Below are 21,289 nucleotides of genomic sequence, written 5' to 3'. Positions count from 1 at the left end.
AAGTACTGTTTTGGTCTGGCAGCCTGCTCTGCCTCAAACTGAGAACTCCACCCATTTTGTGTTAGAATTTTCTGATGCATTGTTTCCATCTTTCATTTTCTCTGTTTCATACATATGTCACAGAAATGGTCGGGTAGATGCTGCTGCACTGCCTTCGCCCTGCATCTCAGCTGATGTGACAGATTTGCTCACCTTTGTGGTGAGACCTGGAAGGGTGGCCTTTGGCTTCCATTTTGTTTGGGTTTTCAGCTTGCTCTGTGTTCTCATCCTGCCTTACTTGTCTTCTCTCCTTCCATTTGTCTATTTATTTTTGTCTTTCTCTTTTTTCTCCTCTACTTGTTTGAAAATTGCCTGTTTTCTCTGGGTTCTCTGAAGCGGTTTTCCTAAAATGTCCATGTGCAGGTGCGCCTTTTCACAGAGCAGCGCGAGCCCCTCTCAGCTCTGCTCTGAGCGCTGGTCTGTCACACTTGCTCCAGCCTCTGCACCCACGTGTGCTGTGGTCACAGTTTCCTTCTCTCCTGTTGCCTTGGCACTTTTCGTGTAAAACTGCTTGTCTTCTGCTTGAAGTCCATTCTTTGGAGTTTCCTGTAGTGTTTGAAAATGCGTGTATTTCACTCTTATTCCTGAAAGATACTTCTGCTTGGTGTGGAATTCTAGATGAACATTTATTTTCTCAGCACATTAACAGCTGTCCCTGTTTCCTGGTCTTTTATTGCTGATGAGAAGTCCGATGTCTGTCTAGCAGGTCATTGCTTCTATGTAACTTGTCTTTTCTTGTTTTCTTTTGAGATCTTTTCCTTGTCCATCTTTGTAATCTCAGCATTTAGCCCAGTGTCTTGTGTATAACTGCTGCTTGAGAAATACTGGTGGTCTTGAGACAGGCTGGGACTTGGGGCCTTTTGCTGCAATACTTGCACCTGGACAAACACCTCCTGTAGCATCAAACTACAAAGAAACTCTGTGTGTGCCTGCTCAGTCATGTCTGACTCTTTGTGACCCCACGGACTGTAGCCTGCCAGGCTCCTCTGTCCGTGGGATTTCCCAGTCAAGAGTACTAGAGTGGGTTGCCACTTCCTTCTCCAGGGGATCCTCCCAACCCAGGGATTAAACCCACGTCTGTTGTGTCTCCTGCGTTGCAGGCAGATTCTTTACCACTAGCACTGCCTGGAAAGTGCCTTTCTTTGTCTTGGGTTTTATGAATGCCATGACGCCCTGGCTTGGTATCTGTCGACCCCCTGGAACCTGGGCATTGGCCAGCCGTTACTGCGGTAGATGCCACCGCTGCTGCATCCCCACCTCCCACGCACCTTCAGTCTCTTGTGTTCTCCTCTCATTGTCTCTTTGTGCTATATTCTGAGTGACATCCTCTAACCTGCCTTCCTCTTCAATGATTTTCCCTTTTGTTAGGTCTAATTTGCTGTTAAAATTTGCCCATTGAATTTTAATTTTGGTGATACTTATTTTATTCTTATTCTTTGAAGTTTTGTTTGTTTTTATCTCAGATCTGCTTGGTCTTTGTAGTTTCTTGTTCACACACGTGTTTTCAAGCTGTGCAGAGCAGCATACTATTTTGTGCGTGTCTGGTAATTCCTCTATTTGAAGTCAAGGTTCAGCTGATTTTACTTATTTCTTTTCCACTGTTCTTGCTTCAGGAACTGTGGGGTTTTTTGTCTTTATAGAAATTGTCTTGTTGTGAGCCAGTTTCCCTTGAAGCTTGTTTGTGGGAAGGCTTTGAGGTTTGGGTGGAAGGTAGGTTCTTCCTTCTGCTAGGCTTCTGTGGGTGCAGTCAGGACCACATGAGCTTGTGGCTTGAGGGTTTGGTCTCTCAGCCTGTGTCTCCTCCTCCCCTGCCCACCACTGAAGTCTCAGGTGACCTCCTCACAGACCCTTTGAGTGACAGGATTGCAGCTGTAGGGGGCAGCATGAGGCCCCCCTGTTAGCTCCCCCTGAGAGCGGGTTTGGATGCGTCTCCTGTCTGCCACACCCGGGGGGTGGTGAAAACCCAGTCTAAGGCTTCACCTGCAGCACAGGGTCTTTGGAGCCTTGTCATGGCTTGGGGTCTCCCCTCTTTGCTTAGATTTTGAAACTGGGAGCTCTGGACTGTGCAAATTTATTGATGCATTTGAGATGTCACCTTAGGGGAGGGGTGGGAGGGAGCTCAAGAGGCAGGGGATATTTATATGGTTATGGCTGATTCGTATTATTGTATGGCAGAAATCAACACAGCATTGTAAAGTAATCATCCTCCAATTAAAAAAATAAAGAGGGACTAGGGTAAAATAAAAACAAAATATAGGTGTCACCTTAGTTTTATCCACGGCATTTCAGCATATTCAGTGTCTGCCCATCTGAGCTGTGGCCCGTGTGCTATAGCAGCTGATTGCCCATCTCTCCTGTCAGAGGAACACAGGGTTCAGTCAGGGGTTGCTTTGATCTCAGTAAATTCTACTCACAGTTTTTGATTTAAGTTATAGTAAACTAGTAAATGTCTTTTGATTAATTTTAATTTCTTAATGAGAATTCATATTTACTCAGAGCTTGTTATTTGCAAGTACATCATATAATTTCACATTTTCTCCAGAATTATCTTGGGCATGACTTATTTTCATCCCATTCTACCAGTTAGAGGCTTGAGCAGGGTTTCCATGGCCCCCAGCAGCTGCCCACTTGGGAGCCCCTTCTGCTTCTGTGAGCCGGTGCCCCTGAAGCCCTGAGTAGACAGATGGCCTGAATTGTCTTATTGTGTCAAGATAGCACGATATGCAGGTTTACAAAAAGTGACCATCGGGTGGAAAATTTTGTTTTATAAAGAGGAATATCTCGGTTGTGATGAAGAAAAGTGCTGAAGGAACCACTTGGTGGCACATCTCGGGACTAGGGCTGAACCGTGGTGTGGGTCCAGGGCGCTTCACAGTGGAAGCACGCCTGGAGTGGCGCCCAAATGTCCCGTCTTCCATTTAATTCTCTCACGTAAACTTCCAGAGATTTTTAGTAAAAGAAAAATGTGACTGTCTGAAATATGAGACCAGTAAAGCCTCAGATTACAGATGATTACAGATTAGGAAGACAATTGTTATTCAGTACAAAAGTGCAATAACCAACTTTCTGGGCTCCAGGTGAGCACACTTTGAGAGTTGCTATTTTGTGGCATCTGACCACTGTTTTGTTTTTGTTTTTGTTTTGCATTAAGAGCTGAGAAGGAGAGAAAGGGTGAGAAATGTCTTTTCATGCACACACTGATTCGGCCTCTGTGTTTGGCTTTTTTCCTTTTGTCAAGGTTGCAAAAATCCCTCAAGTTGTCCAACAGCAGACACCCGTGGCCAGCATCCAGCAGGTCGCCTCTGCTTCCCAACAGGTAGGATCCGGAGACCAGAGCCACCTAGGAGGTACTCACAGAGAGAGATCTCGGTTTCTCTCTGAAGAAACAGAATTTTAATTCCTAGAGAACTGCTTGTCATTTTCATAGTATAGAAAAAGCAGTTAACTTTGGGGAAAACACTTGATATCGTTAATCTGGCAGGAAAAAGCCTGAACAGATGTGTTCAGACTCAGTGTCATGTGTACAGAGAAGGGGCTCATTTCTGGGATTCTTCCTTCAGCCAGTAATCTTAGGTGTATCATGACAGCTGAAGCCACCACACATGAGTTTTAGGGAAACAAAGAAAAGAGAATCTGCTCGTACTGACCTTGAGTTCAGAAGTAGAATAATACAGGCAGCAACCAGGACTTATCAGGTTGGTGCAAATGTAATTGCAGTTTTTGCATTATTGAAATTTGCTGTTTGATATTGGAATATATTCTTAATAAATGTGGTTGTTATACATGATTTTAATGTGCAGTTCTCGCTTAATGTTTTTTGCTAATGACTTATTACTTCCTGTTTATTTTAGATTTATTTTAGACTATGGAAATGTTAGACAAAAAGCAAATCTGAGTGATTTTTTTTTAATTCAAATTCAAAATGGGTCGTAAAGTAGGGAAGAAAACTCACAATATCAGTGACACATTTGGCCTGCTGCTGCTGCTAAGTCACTTCAGTCATGTCCGACTCTGTGCGACCCCAGAGACGGCAGCCCACCAGGCTCCTCCATCCCTGGGATTCTCCAGGCAAGAACACTGGAGTGGGTTGCCATTCCCTTCACCAATGCATGAAAGTGAAAAGCGAAAGTGAAGTCACTCAGTCGTGCCGGACTCTTATCGACCCCATGGACTGCAGCCCACCAGGCTCCTCCGTCCATGGGATTTTCCAGGCAAGAGTACTGGAGTGGGGTGCCATCGCCTTCTCCGCATTTGGCCTAGAAACTGCTAACAAACATACAGTGCACTGGTGGTTCAAGAAGTTTTCCAAAGGAGGCGAGAGCCTTGAAGATGAGGAGCGTAGTTTCCAGCCATCAGTAGTTGACAATGACCAATTGAGAGCTATCATAGAAGCTGATCCTCTTACAACTACCTGAGAAATTGCTGAAGAACTCAACATCAACCATTCTACAATCCCTGGGCATTTGAAACAAATTGGAAAGGTGAAAAAGCTGAATACATGATGCCTCATGAGCTGACTGCAAATGAAAAAAAATCGTTGTTTTGAAGTGCCATCTTCTCTTACTGTACACAGCAACGAACCATTTCTCGATCAGGTTGTGACGTGCCACGAAAGGTGGATTATTCATACGACAACCAGCGACAACTAGCTCAGTGGCTGGACCAAGAAGAAGCTTCAAAGCACTTGCCAAAGCCAAACTCGGACCCACAATGTTCATGGTCACTGTTTGGTGGTGTGCTAGTGGTCTGATTTTCTGAATTCTTTCTGAATCCTGGCAAAATCATTACATCTGAGAAGTATGCTCAGCAAATTGATGAGATGCACCGAAAACTGCAATACCTGCAGCTGGCATTGGTCAATAAAAAGGGCCCAATTCTTCACAACGCCCGACTGCACATCGCACAACCAATGCTTCAAAAGTTGAACAAATTGGGCTGTGAACTCTTGCCTCATCCACCATACTCATCTCATCTCTTGATAGCTTTTTGCAGGGAAAACACATTCACCACAAGCAGGATGCAGAAAATGCTTTTCAAGAATTCATTGAATCCAGAAGCACAGATTTTTATGGTAGAAGAATAAGCAAACTTACTTCCCATTGGCAAAAATGTGTTGATTTTAATGGTTCCTATTTTGACTAATAAAAATGTGTTTGAGCCTATAAAATTCACAATCCAAAACTGCAATTACTTTTGCACCAACCTAACACACCTTCCTAACAGAGCCTAGCTTTCGGGTTCTTACCATTTTATTTACTGCTGAGAAATGTGGTAGTATAAAAGCAGTGCTTTAAAATAATTTTATTTTGTTCAAAATCACGCTGGCACGTAGATTTCAAGAAACCAAATGGTATTAGAAGCTGAACACCAGCGCTGTCAGTCCCCAGTCGTTGACGTGTGCGTTTCCCCAGAGGCATCATCCACTTTTAGCCTAAAAGCACCAATAGTTCAGTGTTCTGACTTTTGTTTGGTTAGACACTGGAGGTCCTATTTTGATATGTTGGGTAGTTTTTACACTTCACAGATGCATTCGTGCTAGCTAAGTTTCTAAACACCCCTCCTTCCCACACCCAAGAGTGTTTAATTTTGTGTGTCATCTGACATGCATTTTCGACACTGTGTGTTTCTCTTTTGGCTCAGGCTTCCCCTCAGACTGTGACTCTCACCCAGGCGACAGCTGCTGGGCAGCAGGTCCAGATGATCCCTGCGGTGACGGCGACAGCACAGGTGGTGCAGCAGAAGCTCATGCAGCAGCAAGTGGTGACCACAGCGGCCGCCCAGCTGCAGACCCCTGGTGTCCCCACCCCTGCCCAGGTGCCAGCCGCCTCCGACAGCCCGAACCAGCAGCCCAAGCTCCAGATGAGGGTCCCTGCCGTCAGGTTAAAGACGCCCACCAAACCTCCGTGCCCCTAGTTGGGACAGAGGGGCAGCCCCAGGCGGGCTACCTGTGCGTTCCACCGTCCTACCAAGACGGGATAGACTTTATTTACTGAACCCTGGGACTGGGTCCTGTGGGATGTTCAGCACCTGGAGCGGCAATTCTCAGCGAACACCCTTTCTGTGTTACGTAACTGATCGAAAAAGTGACAGTGGCAGTTTTTCCTAGGTGTTTGACCTTTAGTTTCTCCTCCAGAGCAATAGTGCTGGGTCTTGAAAGCCAGCTAGAATTTCTCTGTTAGTGTACAGTGTTTTGCATGTTGCAAGCAGCCATTTGGAAGGTGCAGTGAGTCATAAAGTAGACCATAGAAGCTAAAACGTGGTCTGACAGCATCTGCCTCTGTTTGGTTCTTTATTCCTATTTGAAAACACAGTATGGGAGGAGAAAAACTGTCTAACATCTAAGGTAGGTCATCTCAGAGAAAACCAGTGTGATTTTTCCCCTCCCTCCTAAAATGTGACTTGTTTGGACCCTTAAAGGAGAGGCTTAAGGCTGATACACATCGAAGCACATTTATAACGTGTCCCCAGCTGGCATTGAACGGAAGTGACCTGAGGTTGAATTTTCATTCCAAAGAGCACTGGTGTGGCTTCCCCTAGAGTGACCAGTTTCCATGTAAACGGAACCTTTGGGACTGCTCCCATCCCAGTACATCCACAGTATTTTCCCAGGTTTTGGATAAACTTGTAATTGGACTTAGAGTATTGAGGCAGCTCCCGAAGACTTTGTGAGGCTCCCATCTGGGAGTGGTTCAGGGCCCAGAGTGCTGTGCAAGGGTCGTCACACTGCAGAGTGCACCGCTGAGTGCAGGGTGGGGCCAGATGCCCACTGAGGGCAGGCAGCCTGCATCGCCCCTTTGCTCTCAGGCCCAGCCCAGGCGTGACCTGCGGAGGTGAGAAGTCTCTATACAGGTGGTGTGTTTATGCACCTACAAGTATAATCTACAGAAATGGATGTGGTGGCATCTTCATACTAGACTTGTCATGTCTCATCTGTGAGTAGATCGGCTGCTTGGGTTTCTGCCTAAAGCGGGGAGCTGTCCAAGCTCTTTGGCGTGGCAGCCCCATGGTTGAGGGGCAGAGAGGCGGCCCTGTGTTTGCTGCTTTTAGGTGTTGTTTTTTTTTTTCCCCACTATGGCAACTGCAGTGGACTTGATTGGGTGATGATGTCTGCTTACCTGGAAGTGTCCACCCAAGGAAAAGGCACTCGTCTGATGACACCCTCTCTGCTCTGTCTCCGTGCATATTTTACAGTTTTGGTCCTGGAGATCAGGTTGTGTGAGGTCTCTGTGTACTAAGGAAAAGTTTTAGCATACCAAGAGATTTTTCATTTTAATCAGTTTCCTCCCCCTTTGTATCACTTTTTATGACAAAAAGGAAAGTGTTCTGTCCTGAATTTTTCTTATTTCCCATCAATTTATGTGGACAGCAATATGGCAATTGATACTTAGTGAAGCCAACTAAGCAGCTAATTTTTGCCTTCTTGGCACGAAATTTGGAAAAAAGTTAAAATGAGGTATTGAAAGTGGGAGGGATTTAACATTTCAATAAATTGAACATACCAAAACAGAACACTGTAATTTGCCTTCTGACTTGTTCATTGTGCTTTGGTACCTGCTGTGATGAGAGAGTACTGCGTGCAGGAAATACTTCATAGCTGAGTGCTGAGGAGAGTTTCTACATTTTTTTAAATCCTCAAATGTGCAAAACTAAAAAGGAATTCTCCTTTTCAGCTTATTTTAATTTGTGCAGCCGATGGTTTTGTTCTTATCTTTCATGGAGTGTTGACGGTCTCTTTGTAGATGGTGGTGAAATGTTGAGTGTTTAGAATATCCTAGAAATAGCTGCCTGAATAGAAGTCCTCCATTAATCTAGAACACTAGAAGAAAAATTTAGAGAAGTCTCTCAAAAGCCTTCTAAGAGAACAGAACTGGAGTCTGAATATTTGCAGTGTGGAACTCCTGCCCTGTCTTACCATGTGAGTGAAAGAAGTTGTTTCCTTTGCAATTTCCTGTCGCAAGATATGGGAGAGAAAATAGTTTTATTGGTATCACTCAATTTAGTAACATCTAGATGTCGCCACTGACCTCATAGTCTTCCATAGTGTCATTTGTAGGTAAAAGTTCCAGTGTATTGTTTTCTTGACCTTCTGTTTTAAAGGTTAAACTTTACATATTTAAGTGTGAGTTTAGGGTGGTGTTTTCCAGGTTTCCTCAGATTGATACTGTTGGCAGAATCCCATATTACCTTGCAGAATAGGGTCCCCCCCCCACCCCGACCCCCACCCCAGTGCAGTGGTAATGATTGAAAGAAATCTTCAGAACATAAAACAAAGACAGCAGCCAAACACTGTCAAACTGGAATTGGCCACCGTGGAAATCAGTCACCCAGTTTTTCGTTGATTCAGAGACATTTGTTCTAGTGGGGGCCGGGTGGTGGTCACAGGGTTGAGGGAAGCAGGAGACTGAAGTGAGCCTCCTCAGGCAGAGGCTTTCCCTTTTGCCACCTTCAGGATTTTTTGTTAACTGTTGTGTCCAGATAGCTGTTGTGTTTTAAAATATAAAGAAAGACTGAAATTGTAAATACTTTGTAAACATAATCATTTGTACTTGAATAGTAGGGTTTTAAAGGGCACTGATATCCCACCAAACAAAAGGTATAATAAATTGACCTTTTTATATGCTTGTTTGTTTTGTCTTTCATAGAAAACTACTGTTCAAGTTAAAGTAAGATATCGTATTTATTTCATTCATGTGAAAACAAAATACAGAGAAACCAAGTAGTGTTGGAAGCTGAAGTTTTCTTCTCCTTGCCTCTCCCCCACAGGGTAGAAGGAACTAGAAGGAATGGAGTCTTTCAGTGAAATCACCAGTTCTCTCCTCAGAGACCATGCGTTCTTGGCCACTCTGTTCCAAAGCTACACAGGGAGGAAAGACCGGATGCATTTTATTATTCATAATATTCTTGTTCTCCAGTACTACCTTGTACAAGGTAGCAGTGTTTACCCAGCTGTGCTGTGTTCCTATTTTATCCTCTTCAGCAAATATTTATTGAAGCATATTACATGCCAGCTTTATCACTAGTGATGGAAATTTTTTTTGAAAAAGCAACATTGGTTCATTTCTTTAAGAAAATCAAAGCTAATGAGAGAGATGAAAAATTATTGGTTTATTCAGCTAATGTTTATTGATCATGTGAAGTGAAGTCGCTCAGTCGTATCTGTGTGACCCCATGGACTGTAGCCCACCAGGCTCTTCCATCCATGGAATTTTCTAGGCAAGAGTACTGGAGTGGTTTGCCATTTCTTTCTCCAGGGGATCTTCCCAACCCAGGGATCGAACCCAGGTCTCCTGCATTGCAGGATAGAGAGGCTTTACTGTCTGAACCACCAGGGAATCCCTTTATTGAGCATCAGATCAGGTCAGATCAGATCAGTCGCTCAGTCGTGTCCAACTCTTTGCGACCCCATGAATCGCAGCACGCCAGGCCTCCCTGTCCATCACCAACTCCCAGAGTTCCATCACCTCCACTAGCTTTGTTCATAGCGATGCTTTCTAAGGCCCACTTGACTTCACATTCCAGGATGTCTGGCTCTAGGTCAGTGATCACACCATCATGATTATCTGGGTCGTGAAGATCTTTTTTGTACAGTTCTTCTGTGTATTCTTGCCATCTCTTCTTAATATCCTCTGCTTCTGTTAGGTCTATACCATTTCTGTCCTTTATCGAGCTCATCTTTGCATGAAATGTTCCTTTGGTATCTCTGATTTTCTTGAAGAGATCCCTAGTCTTTGCCATTCTGTTGTTTTCCTCTATTTCTTTGCATTGATCGCTGAAGAAGGCTTTCTTATCTCTTTTTGCTATTCTTTGGAACTCTGCCTTCAGATGTTTATATCTTTCCTTTTCTCCTTTGCTTTTCGCTTCTCTTCTTTTCACACCATGTGGCAATTTGTTTTCAAGGCCCTGGAGCTAAATCTATGAGCAGAGTAGAAAAGGAGGTTACATTCTCATACTCCATACAGATAATAGAAGAATTCAAAACAGTGTAAGTACCATGCAGAAACAGGGACAAGGTCATGACAAGCAATCTGAATTTCATTCCAAGCAAATGGGGAAGGTTGAAACCTGGAAGACGACTTGATTTTCAATTCTGAAAGCTCACCCTGTCTGCAGTGCAGATGGTGTTTAGTGGCAGCAAGAGTGAAACCAGGGATAGACACACTGGACCATCTCCCTGGTCACAGGAGAAAACAAATTATCCCTGTGGACCTTTATATCCCAGCTTAGCCTATTAGGCGTCTTCTGACTCCCTTCCCCCAACTGAAAATAGGCACTCAACCACCACCTCCCTTTCTCAAGCTGCTCGGCCTGTCTGGCCTAGCCTTATTTTCTAATTGGTTATTTACTTGTTGATGTGTGTCCCCTCCTCCCTGGACTGCAGGTTCTATCAGGGCAAGGACGAGATGTGCTTCGTCACCGTTAACAGGTAATTAAGTATGTGATGAGGGGGTGGACGGGACGGGGGAGGAGCGGACGGACGAGTTGGACGCAAAACAGAATGATTGAAGGAGGGCTTGGGCCCAGGTGACCGCGGGTGAACAAGGCCGGGGGAGTGCGCAGGCGCTGACCGAGCACCCGCGCGCAGGTCCCGCCCGCATCCCGCCTCTCCTTCCGGTTCCTACACTGCTGAGCCTGCGCACTGGGCTAGGCCGGTCGGCTGGTAAGTGGAAAGGGCCTGGTCACCCGGCTGACGCAGCTCTCGCCCCGCTGGCGCTCGCCGCCGTGTCGCCGGGCAGCCACGGTGAGTGCAGAAGCTTGTCCGCACCCGGGCGGGGGGCGGGGGGGGACGTGCTCATGGCGGCGCAGCTTTCAGCCCCCGCGCCCGCCAGTGGCCCCGCGGTTCCCCCGGCCCACCTCACCCTCAGTTCTCCGCGCTGCCCCCCACCCGTGACCTTTGCCCTGGTGTCTCTCTTCCCGGGAGCCCCCAGCCGGCCCCTGGAGGGCGCTGTCCTCGGTGCCTTCGCCTGCGGGTGCTCCACGTCGGCGCGTCGTCTGGCGACCCCGCCGGGGGCGTCAGTCGGAAGAGGCGCTTCCCCACCCCCTCTCCCCGGAGGCCTTCCCCAGGACCCAGCGAGAACTGCGAACACCTTTGCGCAGTTTCAGGGACGGAAGTCTGTCCCCGAAGCTGATAAGGATTCCTTCCTCACGGAAACCTGGTTTAGCTTCGAGTAGCTCTCAGTTCACGTGCGAAAAATCTCTAGGCTCCCAGGCTGCCAGATTGGGTTAACGGTTCTCCAGCCTCACTCACGGGGCCGGGGTCTGAGAATGACGTGTGCTGTCTCAGCGTCTGCAGAACTGAGGGCGTGGAGGGTCTCTCAAAACCAGGTTTATTTTCCAGATGCAATGTCGAATCTTAAAATCTTCCTAGGGGCTTTGTGTATTGTGTAGAGATGGCCAACGCCTACAAAATGACTCAGGTTTTGCACACACATTTCTCTAACCTTTAGCCAAGCAAATGGACATGTTAGTTTATTTATAAAAGTGTCTACTTAATGTTGACGTCGAGGTAATAGATAAATAGAACTTTCTCCTTTAACAATATGTAGCAGATGAGATTGCGAAGAAAAATAGGTTTAATGAGAACAGCGTGATACAGAGTACTTCTGGGTGTGACTCTCTGTACTCCTGGGCCTGTTGATACACCACTAATGGTTCATAATATTAATAATTAAATATCAGTTATCATCATAAGTTTTCTTTATGGATGCCCCAAAGCAGTGAAGTTTTAATATTTGAAAGTTGATAATGCAATGTAGGGGTCCTTGGGGAAGTTTTGGGAGGATCATCAGTTGTCGGGTGGTATAAGAATATGGTTTTCAGAAATGACCCTGAGAACTATGGGGCACGACACGTTTGGACTAGGAGAACAAAATGATCTAAAATGAGTCTTGGCCCCTCAAAGTTTTGGTGACACCGACCATGTGGAGGAGAGTGGTGAAAGATTGTGCTCGATGCAGAGTTGTGCTGAGGTACTCTAAGAAGAAGGAAAACCCAGCTTTGCTATTCTCCTGTGTTTGTTTCATTCCAACTGCCACAGAGATTACATATTTGTGTCTGACTTACTTTTTTAAAGTACTTATTTATTTACTTCTGTATTTGGATGCATCAGGTCTTAGTTGTGGTATTGCAGGCTTAGTTGTCCCACAGCATGTGGAATCTTAGTTCCCTGGTCAGGAATCCAGCCCATGCCCCCTACATTGGAACGTGGATTCTTAACCATTGGACCACCAGGAAAGTCACCTGGCTTATTTTTGTATTTTGATTTATTTATTTTTGACCACACCACAGCATATGGAATCATACTTCCCTGACCGGGGATTGAACCTGCCCTTCCTGCATTGGAAGTACGGAGTCTTAACCAGTTAGTTTTTAAATAGTCTCATAAAATTCAAACAACATAGAAAAATAAGAATTCCTTTCTGTTCTCTGTCCTTAGACCTATTTACCCCACCCCACCCCACTTTTTTTCCTCACATAATAGATCTCCAACAGCTATTCAAGTCAAGAGATAAACAACTTAATTCTTTTTATGTCTGATGATAATCCACAGTGAGCATATACTATATTTATTTCATTATTCCCCATTGATGGGTTTTTCACTTAGAGTCCGGCTTTTACCACTACAGAGTCATACTGAGGTGAGTATTTAAAAAAATTTTTTTTTAATTTTTTAAATTATGAAAGTATGATAACACATTGACAGGAGACTTGGAAAATACAGAACAAAGTTACATATAGATCCACTATCACAATTATTTTTAAGTAGATAAATTAAGATTTTTAGTTGGATTTGGTTTCATTATCAAGCTCTCAAAAATAATAGAATGAATAGACAGAAATGTGGGATATAGTAGACCTGAAAATGCTATGAACCAATTCAACATAATTAAGATTTATAGTTTTCACCCAACAGCAGAATAAAAATTTTATTCAAGTTCCCATAGAGTGTAAACCAGGAGACACTGGAACGTATCCAGAAACATAAAACAAGGTGCAAAAATTTCATGGTATAAAGGTATTAAATCATACAGAGTCTGTTTTCTTATCACTGTGGAATTATGTTAGAAATTAATATCAAAAGATATTTGAAAATAACCCACGTATTTTCAAGTGCAATGTGATGTTTACCAAGAGAGATCTTTGATTCCAGTCATTGAAAGCTGAGGTAAGTATTTTAAAACGTAGGTCATTCTGCTTTGTTTCTATAGATTCCCATTAGTAGGAACTAAATTAGGATAATGGGTCAAAGGTACACATATTTAAAATCTTAATAGGGATCCTACTGTATAGCACAGAACTCTGTTCAGTGTTATGTGGCAGCCTGGGTAGGAGGGGAGTTAGGGGGAGAATGGATACATGTATATGTATGACTAAGTCCCTTTGCTGTCCACCTGAAACTATCACAGCATTGTTAATCAACCATCAGTTCAGTTCAGTCGCTCAGTTGTGTCCGTCCGACTTTGCGACCCCATGAATCACAGCACGCCAGGCCTCCCTGTCCATCACCAACTCCTGGAGTTCACTCAAACTCATGTCCTTAGAGTTGGTGATCCCATCCAGCCGTCTCATCTTCTGTTGTCCTCTTCTCCTCCTGCCCCCAGTCCCTCCCAGCATCAGAGTCTTTTCCAATGAGAGTCAACTCTTCGCATGAGATGGCCAAAGTATTGGAGTTTCAGCTTCAGCATCAGTCCTTCTAATGAACACCCAGGACTGATCTCCTTTAGAATGGACTGGTTGGATCTCCTTGCAGTCCAAGGGACTCTCAAGAGTCTTCTCCAACACCACAGTTCAAAAGCATCAATTCTTCGGGGCTCAGCTTTCTTCACAGTCCAACTCTCACATCCATACATGACCACTGGAAAAACCATAGCCTTGACTAGACGGACCTTTGTTGGCAAAGTAATGTCTCTGCTTTTGAATATGCTGTCTAGGTTGGTGATAACTTTTCTTCCAAGGAGTAAGCGTCTTTTAATTTCATGGCTGCAGTCACCATCTGCATTGATTTTGGAGCCCCCAAAAATAAAGTCTGACACTGCTTCCACTGTTTCCCCATCTATTTTCCATGAAGTGATGGGACCAGATGCCATGATCTTCGTTTTCTGAATGTTGAGCTTTAAGCCAACTTTTTCACTCTCCTCTTTCACTTTCATCAAGAGGCTTTTTAGTTCCTCTTCACTTTCTGCCATAAGGGTGGTGTCATCTGCACACCTGAAGTTATTGATATTTCTCCAGGCAATCTTGATTCCAGCTTGTGCTGCTTCCAGCCCAGCGTTTCTCATGATGTACTCTGCATATAAGTTAAATAAGCAGGGTGACAATATACAGCCTTGACGTACTCCTTTTCCTATTTGGAACCAGTCTGTTGTTCCATGACCAGTTCTAACTGTTGCTTCCTGACCTGCATATAGGTTTCTCAAGAGGCAGGCCAAGTGGTCTGGTATTCCCATCTCTTTCAGAACTTTCCACAGTTTATTGTGATCAACCATACTCCAGTATAAAATAAAAAGTTTAATAAATGATTGGTTTTAAAAATGAATAAATTGTAAAAACCTTAACAGGTATTGACAGAATATTTCTCCCCAAATATAGCAACTTATATTCCTGTATGCCGTGTAGGGGAGGACCCTTTACTTTACATCATGAAGGTTTGCCAGTTGAGTAAGTGAAAGGGCATTCTGCTGTTGAGCTCTGTTACTTTTTCTCAGCTGCTGTTGCCCGCTGTCATCTCTTCTGTAGATGTCCTTCATACTCTTCCCCATTTCCCCAGTAAGTTGTTTTCTTACTAATTTTTAGGGGCTGTTTTTATATTAGGGATATTTTCTCTTTGCAGCTATAAATAAAATACTGCATATTATTTCCCCCTTGATTATTTTTGTTTTTTTACTTTGTTCAGAACATTTTTACTTTGTTAAAACATAGGACTTGCCTATAGCTCAAATGGTAAAGAATCTGCCTGTGATGCACTAGACCAGGGTTCCATCCCTGTGTCAGGAAGTTCCTCTGGTGAAGGGAATGGCAGTCCACTCTGGTATTCTTGCCTGGAGAATTCCATGGACAGAGAAGCCTGGTGTGCTACAGTCCTTGGGGTCGCAAAGAGTTGGACACTACTGAGCGACTAACCACAACACACACCCACAGAACGTTTTTACATAATTCTTTTTTCCTTTATGACATCTCTGTTTCTTTTTGTATATAATTAAGTAACTTTTCATTTCAACTGTACACTGATAAAATTAAAAAAAAAAAAAAAAACACGGGAAAAAGTTTTTGGGACTTCCCTAGTGGTCCAGTAGTTAAGACTCCATGCTCTCACTTGCCGAAACTAAAGATCCCACAGACAGCAATGAAGATCACTTAATGCTGCAAGTAAAGTAAGACCAGATGCAGAAAAATAAATTAAAAAAATTTTTTTTCCTCCAAATTTTTCTGCATAGAAATTCTATATCAGGGATTTCCCTGGAGGTTCAGTGGTTAAGACTTCACCTTCTAGGGAATTCCCTGGTGGTCCAGTGGCTGAGACTCTGCACTCCCAATGGAGGGCGGCCAGGTTCAATGTCTGGTTGGGGAACTAGATCCCACATGCCACAAGCAAGAGTTTGCATGTTGTAACTACAACCTGGTACAGCCAAATAAATGAATAAACAAAAAAAAAATACTTAAAAAACAAAAAAGACTTCTCCTAATGCAGGGGGTGTGGGTTTGATCCCTGGCCAGGGAGCTGAGGTCCCACATGCCATGCATCCAAAAAGCCAAAACAAAACAGAAGCAACTTTGTGACTTTAATAAAGAGTTTTTTAATGGTTCACATAAAAATCTTTAAAAGAAATTCTGTATCAGATAATGTGATCTGAAAAACTTACAAATGTTTCCCCTGAATTTATATGATGTACTGTGATGGAAGAAACGAGATCTGAACATCTTATAAAACATATTTGTCTGCAATACATGTACTTTATTCAAGCACATTTGGAAATAGGAAATCGCCTGTGTCCTGGGCTTTAGTCCCAAGTTGTGAAGGAGTGGAGGGGCTGAAGATACCAACTGCATTTTGTCCTATGCGAGAGGCTCCCCTCTCAGCCTCAGTTCCCTCTGTGTCACATGGGATGATGGTGGGCTTGGTCTGCTGGTGGTCTTGTGAATAATCAGTGAGGGAAGCCATTAGCACCATGTCTAAGCCCAGAGGACTGACCTCAGAAAATGTTAGCCTCACTGGAGGAACCCTCACCTCCAAGCCTCAGGCCAGCGGACCCCCCAGAATGTACATTCATAATAGAAAACCACAATATACATAGCACAGAGCCCTCAGGAGTGAGACTCACAGCTGAAGATACGTTAGATGATAGAATTGCTGGATCTAGAATACGATAAGCAAAATGTATTTAATATGGTGAAAGAAGCAAAAGGAGGAAATAACAAGCATGGAGAAGAGACAGGGTCATCAGAGACCAAGCAGATGAAAACATGAACCAGATCCAGAAACTAAAACAACTGAAACTTAAAACTTTATGGCAATAATCTCAATCCCTACCTCATACCATACATAGGAATGGATGCAAAATGGATCGGAAATGTAAAACTCACAATTCTGAAATACAGGAAAAAAATCTTTGTAGCCTTGGATAAAATTTCTTGGGACTTCCCTGGTGGTACAGTAGATAAGAATCTTCCTGCCAGTGCAAGGGACACAGGTTCGATCCTTGATCTTGGGAGCAGTTAAGCCTGTGTGCCACAACTACTGAACCCGGGTGCCCAGAGCCTGTTCTCCGCAACAGGAGAAGCCACTGCAATGAGAAGCCTGGGCACCCCAACAAATAGTAGCCACTACCTGCCCCAACTAGAGAAAGCCCATGTGCAGCAGTGAAGACCTGGTGCAGCCAAAAATAAAAGTTTTAAAAAAGATTTCCTGGATACAACACCAAAAGCACAATCTATAAAAGAAAAAAAGTGGAACTTAAAAACAAGTTTGCCATGTGAAAAACATTTAGAGAATGAAAAGAGTTACTAGGAGAAAACATTTGCAAAAGACACAACTTATGAAGTACATCAGTTCAGTTCAGTCGCTCAGTCGTGTCCGAGTCTTTGTGACCCCATGAATTGTAGCAGGCCAGGGCTCCCTGTCCATCACCAACTCCTGGAGTTCACTCAAACTCACGTCCATCCAGTCAGTGATGCCATCCAGCCATCTCATCCTCTGTCGTCCCCTTCTCCTGCCCCCAATCCCTCCCAGCATCAGTCTTTTCCATTGAGTCAACTCTTCACATGAGGTGGCCAAAGTACTGGAGTTTCAGCTTTAGCATCAGTCCTTCCAGTGAACACCCAGGACTGATCTCCTTTAGAATGGACTGGTTGGATCTCCTTGCAGTCCAAGGGACTCTCAAGAGTCTTCTCCAACACCACAGTTCAAAAGCATCAATTCTTTGGGGCTCAGCTTTCTTCACAGTCCCAACTCTCACATCCATACATGAAGTACATAGAATATATAAATAATAATAAAACACCTATTTTCTGCACTCACAACACTTCTGACACCAGATGTGTGGGGTTTCCCACACCAAGCAGTTCTTCAGGTTCCCATGACATTGGCCAGCTGTCCTGGCAGAGCGCAGTTGGATGCTGAGAGCCCAAGGCTAGAGCAGAGCCCCTCAGATAACCCCAGTTCAGGTGCCAGTTAGACCAGGTTGTCACCTGGCCATTTGACCCACCGGCTATAAATCAGGAGGATTCCACTATCCTCAGGTTGAATCATTTGCTAGAACAGAACTCAGGAAAAGTTTACTTCCTAGGTTACTGGTTTATGATTAAAGGGTATAACTCAGGAACTGCCAGATGGAAGAGATTCACAGGGCAGAGTGTGGGGAAGGCGTGTAGAGCCCCTGTGCCCTCGCTGGGCTCCAGTCTCCACACCTTCCTGCGTTCACCAGGCAGGAAGCTTCCCTAGACCTGTCCTTTGGGATTCAGTGGAGGTCCCATTACTTGGGCCTGATTATTAACTCAATGTCTAGCCCTTCTCTACTCCGCAGAGGATGGGGAGTAAGGCTGAAGGTTCCAAGCTTCTGACCATAGTATATAGTCTTTCTGGTGATCATCCTCTGGCCAGGAGCCCACCAAGAGTCACCTGGTTAGATCAAAAGACCCTCCTGGCAGCCCTGACACTCAGGAGATTCCATGGGTTCTAGGAGCTCTGTGTCAGGAGCCGGGGACAGAGACCAGTATATTATATATTTCTTATCATTTCCCAATGAAGAACTGTGAAAACTTAATGAGAAATAATTCATTTTTCTTTTCTTTCGTTTTTGGCCATGCCACATGGTATACAGGATCCTAGTTTCCTGACCTGACCACGGATTGAACCTGTGCCCCCAGCAGAACAGCAGTGAGAGAGTTCGCCAGACTGGCCACATAGGCACGAGATACTAGAACTCGTGGTACATTCAGGTCTGGTCTCCGCTTTGCACAAACGACCGCTTTCCTTGATGACAGGCTTGCCACACTCTGCTTGCCCTTAGGCATCTGCGACATACTCAGATCAACTGAGAACACAAACTGAAATCCTGAAATCTCACTGGTTTGCGCTCTCGCCGAGGCTTGTACTGCTCCTGGACTGGCAACCTGCTTCACTCCTTTTCTCCAAACTGAAATTTTGAGCTTAGTGTTGGCAGGTGCCTGGACAAACTGTGAGATGGGCCGGACATCAGAGGACAAGCAGGATGTCTATCACCGCCTCTCCAAGGAGAATGGCTGGCGTGCCCACAGCGCCTTCAAGCTGCTGCAGCTGGATGAGGAATTCCACCTCTTCCAAGGCGTGATGCGGGCTGTTGACCTGTGCGCGGCCCCAGGCGGCTGGACCCAGGTGCTGAGTCAGAAGATCGGAGGCCAGGGCTCTGGCCACGTGGTGGCTGTGGATCTGCAGGCTATGGCCCCACTGCCAGGTGTGGTGCAGATCCAGGGGGACATCACCCAGCTGTCCACTGCCAAGGAGATCGTCCAGCACTTTGAGGACTGCCCTGCAGACCTAGTGGTGTGCGATGGGGCCCCTGATGTGACCGGCCTCCACGATGTCGATGAGTATATGCAGTCGCAGCTCCTCCTAGCTGCCCTGAACATTGCTACACACGTCCTGAAGCCAGGGGGCTGCTTTGTGGCCAAGATCTTCCGAGGCCGGGATGTGACACTGGTCTACAGCCAGCTGCGTGTCTTCTTCTCCAGCGTGCTCTGTGCCAAGCCCAGGAGCAGCCGGAACACCAGCATCGAGGCCTTTGCTGTCTGTAAGGGTTATGACCCTCCTGAGGGCTTCCTGCCTGACCTGTCCAAGCCGCTGCTAGACCACTCTTACGATCCAGATTTCAACCAATTAGATGGCCCCACTCGCGTCATTGTGCCGTTTGTGACCTGTGGGGTCCAGAGCGCCTATGATTCAGACTGCGGTTACCCACAGGACCTAGAAGACGGCTCAGAATAGAAGTAGACTCCACGCACTCAGCCCCCACCCTCTCACCATCGTACCAGGAGGCCTGAGCATTGAAGAAGAAGGGGCGGCTGGCCACGAAGATCTGCCCCCAGGACTACCCCATCAGCACAGTGTCCACATTGCCCCCATCCCTGGCCGCCCCGCAGGTCATACCCTGCTGACCTCTGAGGTGGAAGACAGTGAAATGAATTATTCCCCTTAACATGTTAACTAAGGTGGCAGTCTGATAAGGACTTGGAAGCTGTTTGCTGTTCAAGGAAAACCATAACTTGAATAGGTGAACTTGTTTTCAAATACATCAAAGCAAGTCCTGAACATACAGGCTCCAAGTGGGAACCTCCGGCAACCACCACAAACACAGCAAGGACAGAAACATCACAGAACATACATCTGCACTGCAGAGGGAATTCTTGAATAGGGTCCTGCCTCTTCTCTAAGTCTTCGCAGCCGTGTGTCCTGAATGTGTCCAGAATTTACTCTGAAAGCAGGACTTCTAAACCCTCGTAGAAGTCAGCAGTATCTGTGAACTTGATGGAAGAAAATATTACATCTTTATTTTCACGGATATAGCTGGAATTTTAGCTTTACTTGGGAATCTGAACGCTGGCGGCATAATCACGGTAGTAAAAGCAATGCCTGCAACTTTCCCACTACTACTTTTGATCAGTTACTTTTGTGTTGTGTTACAGTTGCAGATATCTTAAAATGTTGTTCACATTGGCCACTACTTTGAATAAGATCTCATAATTAGATGTACTGATTTTTAAAAGTTCATATATTTAAAAAACAGCAGTGAGATACAAGGACACACACGTTAGACTGGCTCAACAGTGAAGACCTTGGCTCCTGAGGATGTAGGACAGCCCGTTCCCATGCTCTTGGTGGGCACTTGAAAGTGTAAAGCCTCTTTGGAAGCAGCTTGTATTATTTAAACCATCATTTACTCTGACCCAGCAACCTTACTTCTCGCTGTTCACACAGGAGAGGTGAAAACAGGCATTTACATAATCACCTGTATGCAAACATTGAGAGCAGCTTTATTCATCATCTCCGCAAACTGGAAGCAACCCAGTCATTCACCTGGCAAAGGGAGAAGCAAACTGCGTCCCCTCTAGATGATGACACAGCACTCGGGAAGCAGGACCAAGCTGCTGGTGCTGGGACGGCAGGCAGATCTCAAGTGTACTGTGCAGAAAGGAAGAGGCCAAACACCAAAGGCTGCATTCTGTAGTTGTGCATGCGTGCTCAGTCATGTCTGACTCTTTTGCGACCCCATGGACTGTAGCCGGCCAGGCTTCTCTGTCCATGGAATTTTCCAGGCAAGAATACTGGATTGGCTGCCATTTCCTTCTCTAGGGGATCTTCCCGACCCAGGGATCAAACCCACGTCTCTTACATCTCCTAGCAGGCAGGTTCTTTACCAGTTGAACCACCAGGGAAGCCCCTGCATTCTGTATGATTTCACCTATATGACATCCTGGAGATGGCAAAACTATAGAGTCAGACTACAGCTTGGGGATTTTAGGGGTGAGATGGCTGTAGGGGAAAGGATTGACCTCAGAAGGGCCATTGGAGATTTGGGGGTGATGCAAATGTCCTGTTCATAGCCTTTCTCAACACTCACAATACCATGCATCCAGAAAATTTGGGGTTTCCCTGGCGGTCCACTACCAGATCCCTGGTGGCTCAGTAGGTTAAGAGTCTGCTTGCAACGCAGGAGACTCAGGTTTGATCCCTGAGTTGGGGAAGATCCCCTGGAGAAGGAAATGGCAGCCCACTCCAGGA

At 45.2% G+C, this 21,289-nt stretch overlaps 1 protein-coding gene, 1 long non-coding RNA gene and 1 pseudogene across 18 annotated transcripts in view; 2 read left to right on the top strand and 1 right to left on the bottom strand.

Annotated features, from left to right (window-relative positions):
* EP400 (E1A binding protein p400) overlaps positions 1–8,656 on the top strand; it is a 107,542-nt gene extending 98,886 nt beyond the window's left edge. For 15 of the 16 annotated variants that reach the window (XM_086347198.1, XM_086347195.1, XM_086347194.1 and 12 more), the window contains 2 exons: positions 3,278–3,355; positions 5,680–8,656. In XM_086347198.1, the coding sequence (XP_086203324.1) occupies positions 3,278–3,355; positions 5,680–5,952 (351 nt within the window). In that variant the 3' untranslated portion in view covers positions 5,953–8,656. The remainder of the gene's footprint in view (positions 1–3,277; positions 3,356–5,679) is intronic. The other variant, XM_086347203.1, reaches the window with a different exon arrangement.
* A 41-nt stretch (positions 8,657–8,697) lies between these two features.
* LOC147355276 (uncharacterized) lies at positions 8,698–10,610 on the bottom strand. Its single transcript, XR_015144404.1, has 2 exons — positions 10,383–10,610; positions 8,698–9,951 (listed from the first exon to the last, which is right to left on the bottom strand). It is a non-coding gene; the product is annotated as an uncharacterized LOC147355276 (long non-coding RNA).
* A 7,770-nt stretch (positions 10,611–18,380) lies between these two features.
* Positions 18,381–19,853, top strand: LOC147355275 (tRNA (cytidine(32)/guanosine(34)-2'-O)-methyltransferase pseudogene; annotated as a pseudogene). Its single transcript, XR_015144402.1, has one exon. The product of XR_015144402.1 is annotated as a tRNA (cytidine(32)/guanosine(34)-2'-O)-methyltransferase pseudogene (transcript).
* The last annotated feature ends 1,436 nt before the right edge of the window (positions 19,854–21,289 follow it).

This window comes from Bos grunniens, chromosome 17 (assembly GCF_055505025.1).
Source record: "Bos grunniens cultivar Pamir isolate PY7600 chromosome 17, Bosgru_T2T1.0, whole genome shotgun sequence".
NCBI classification, from domain to species: Eukaryota; Metazoa; Chordata; class Mammalia; order Artiodactyla; family Bovidae; genus Bos; species Bos grunniens.
The sequence above is the reverse complement of the archived record's forward strand: the minus strand, read 5'-3'. Positions and strand labels throughout refer to the sequence as shown.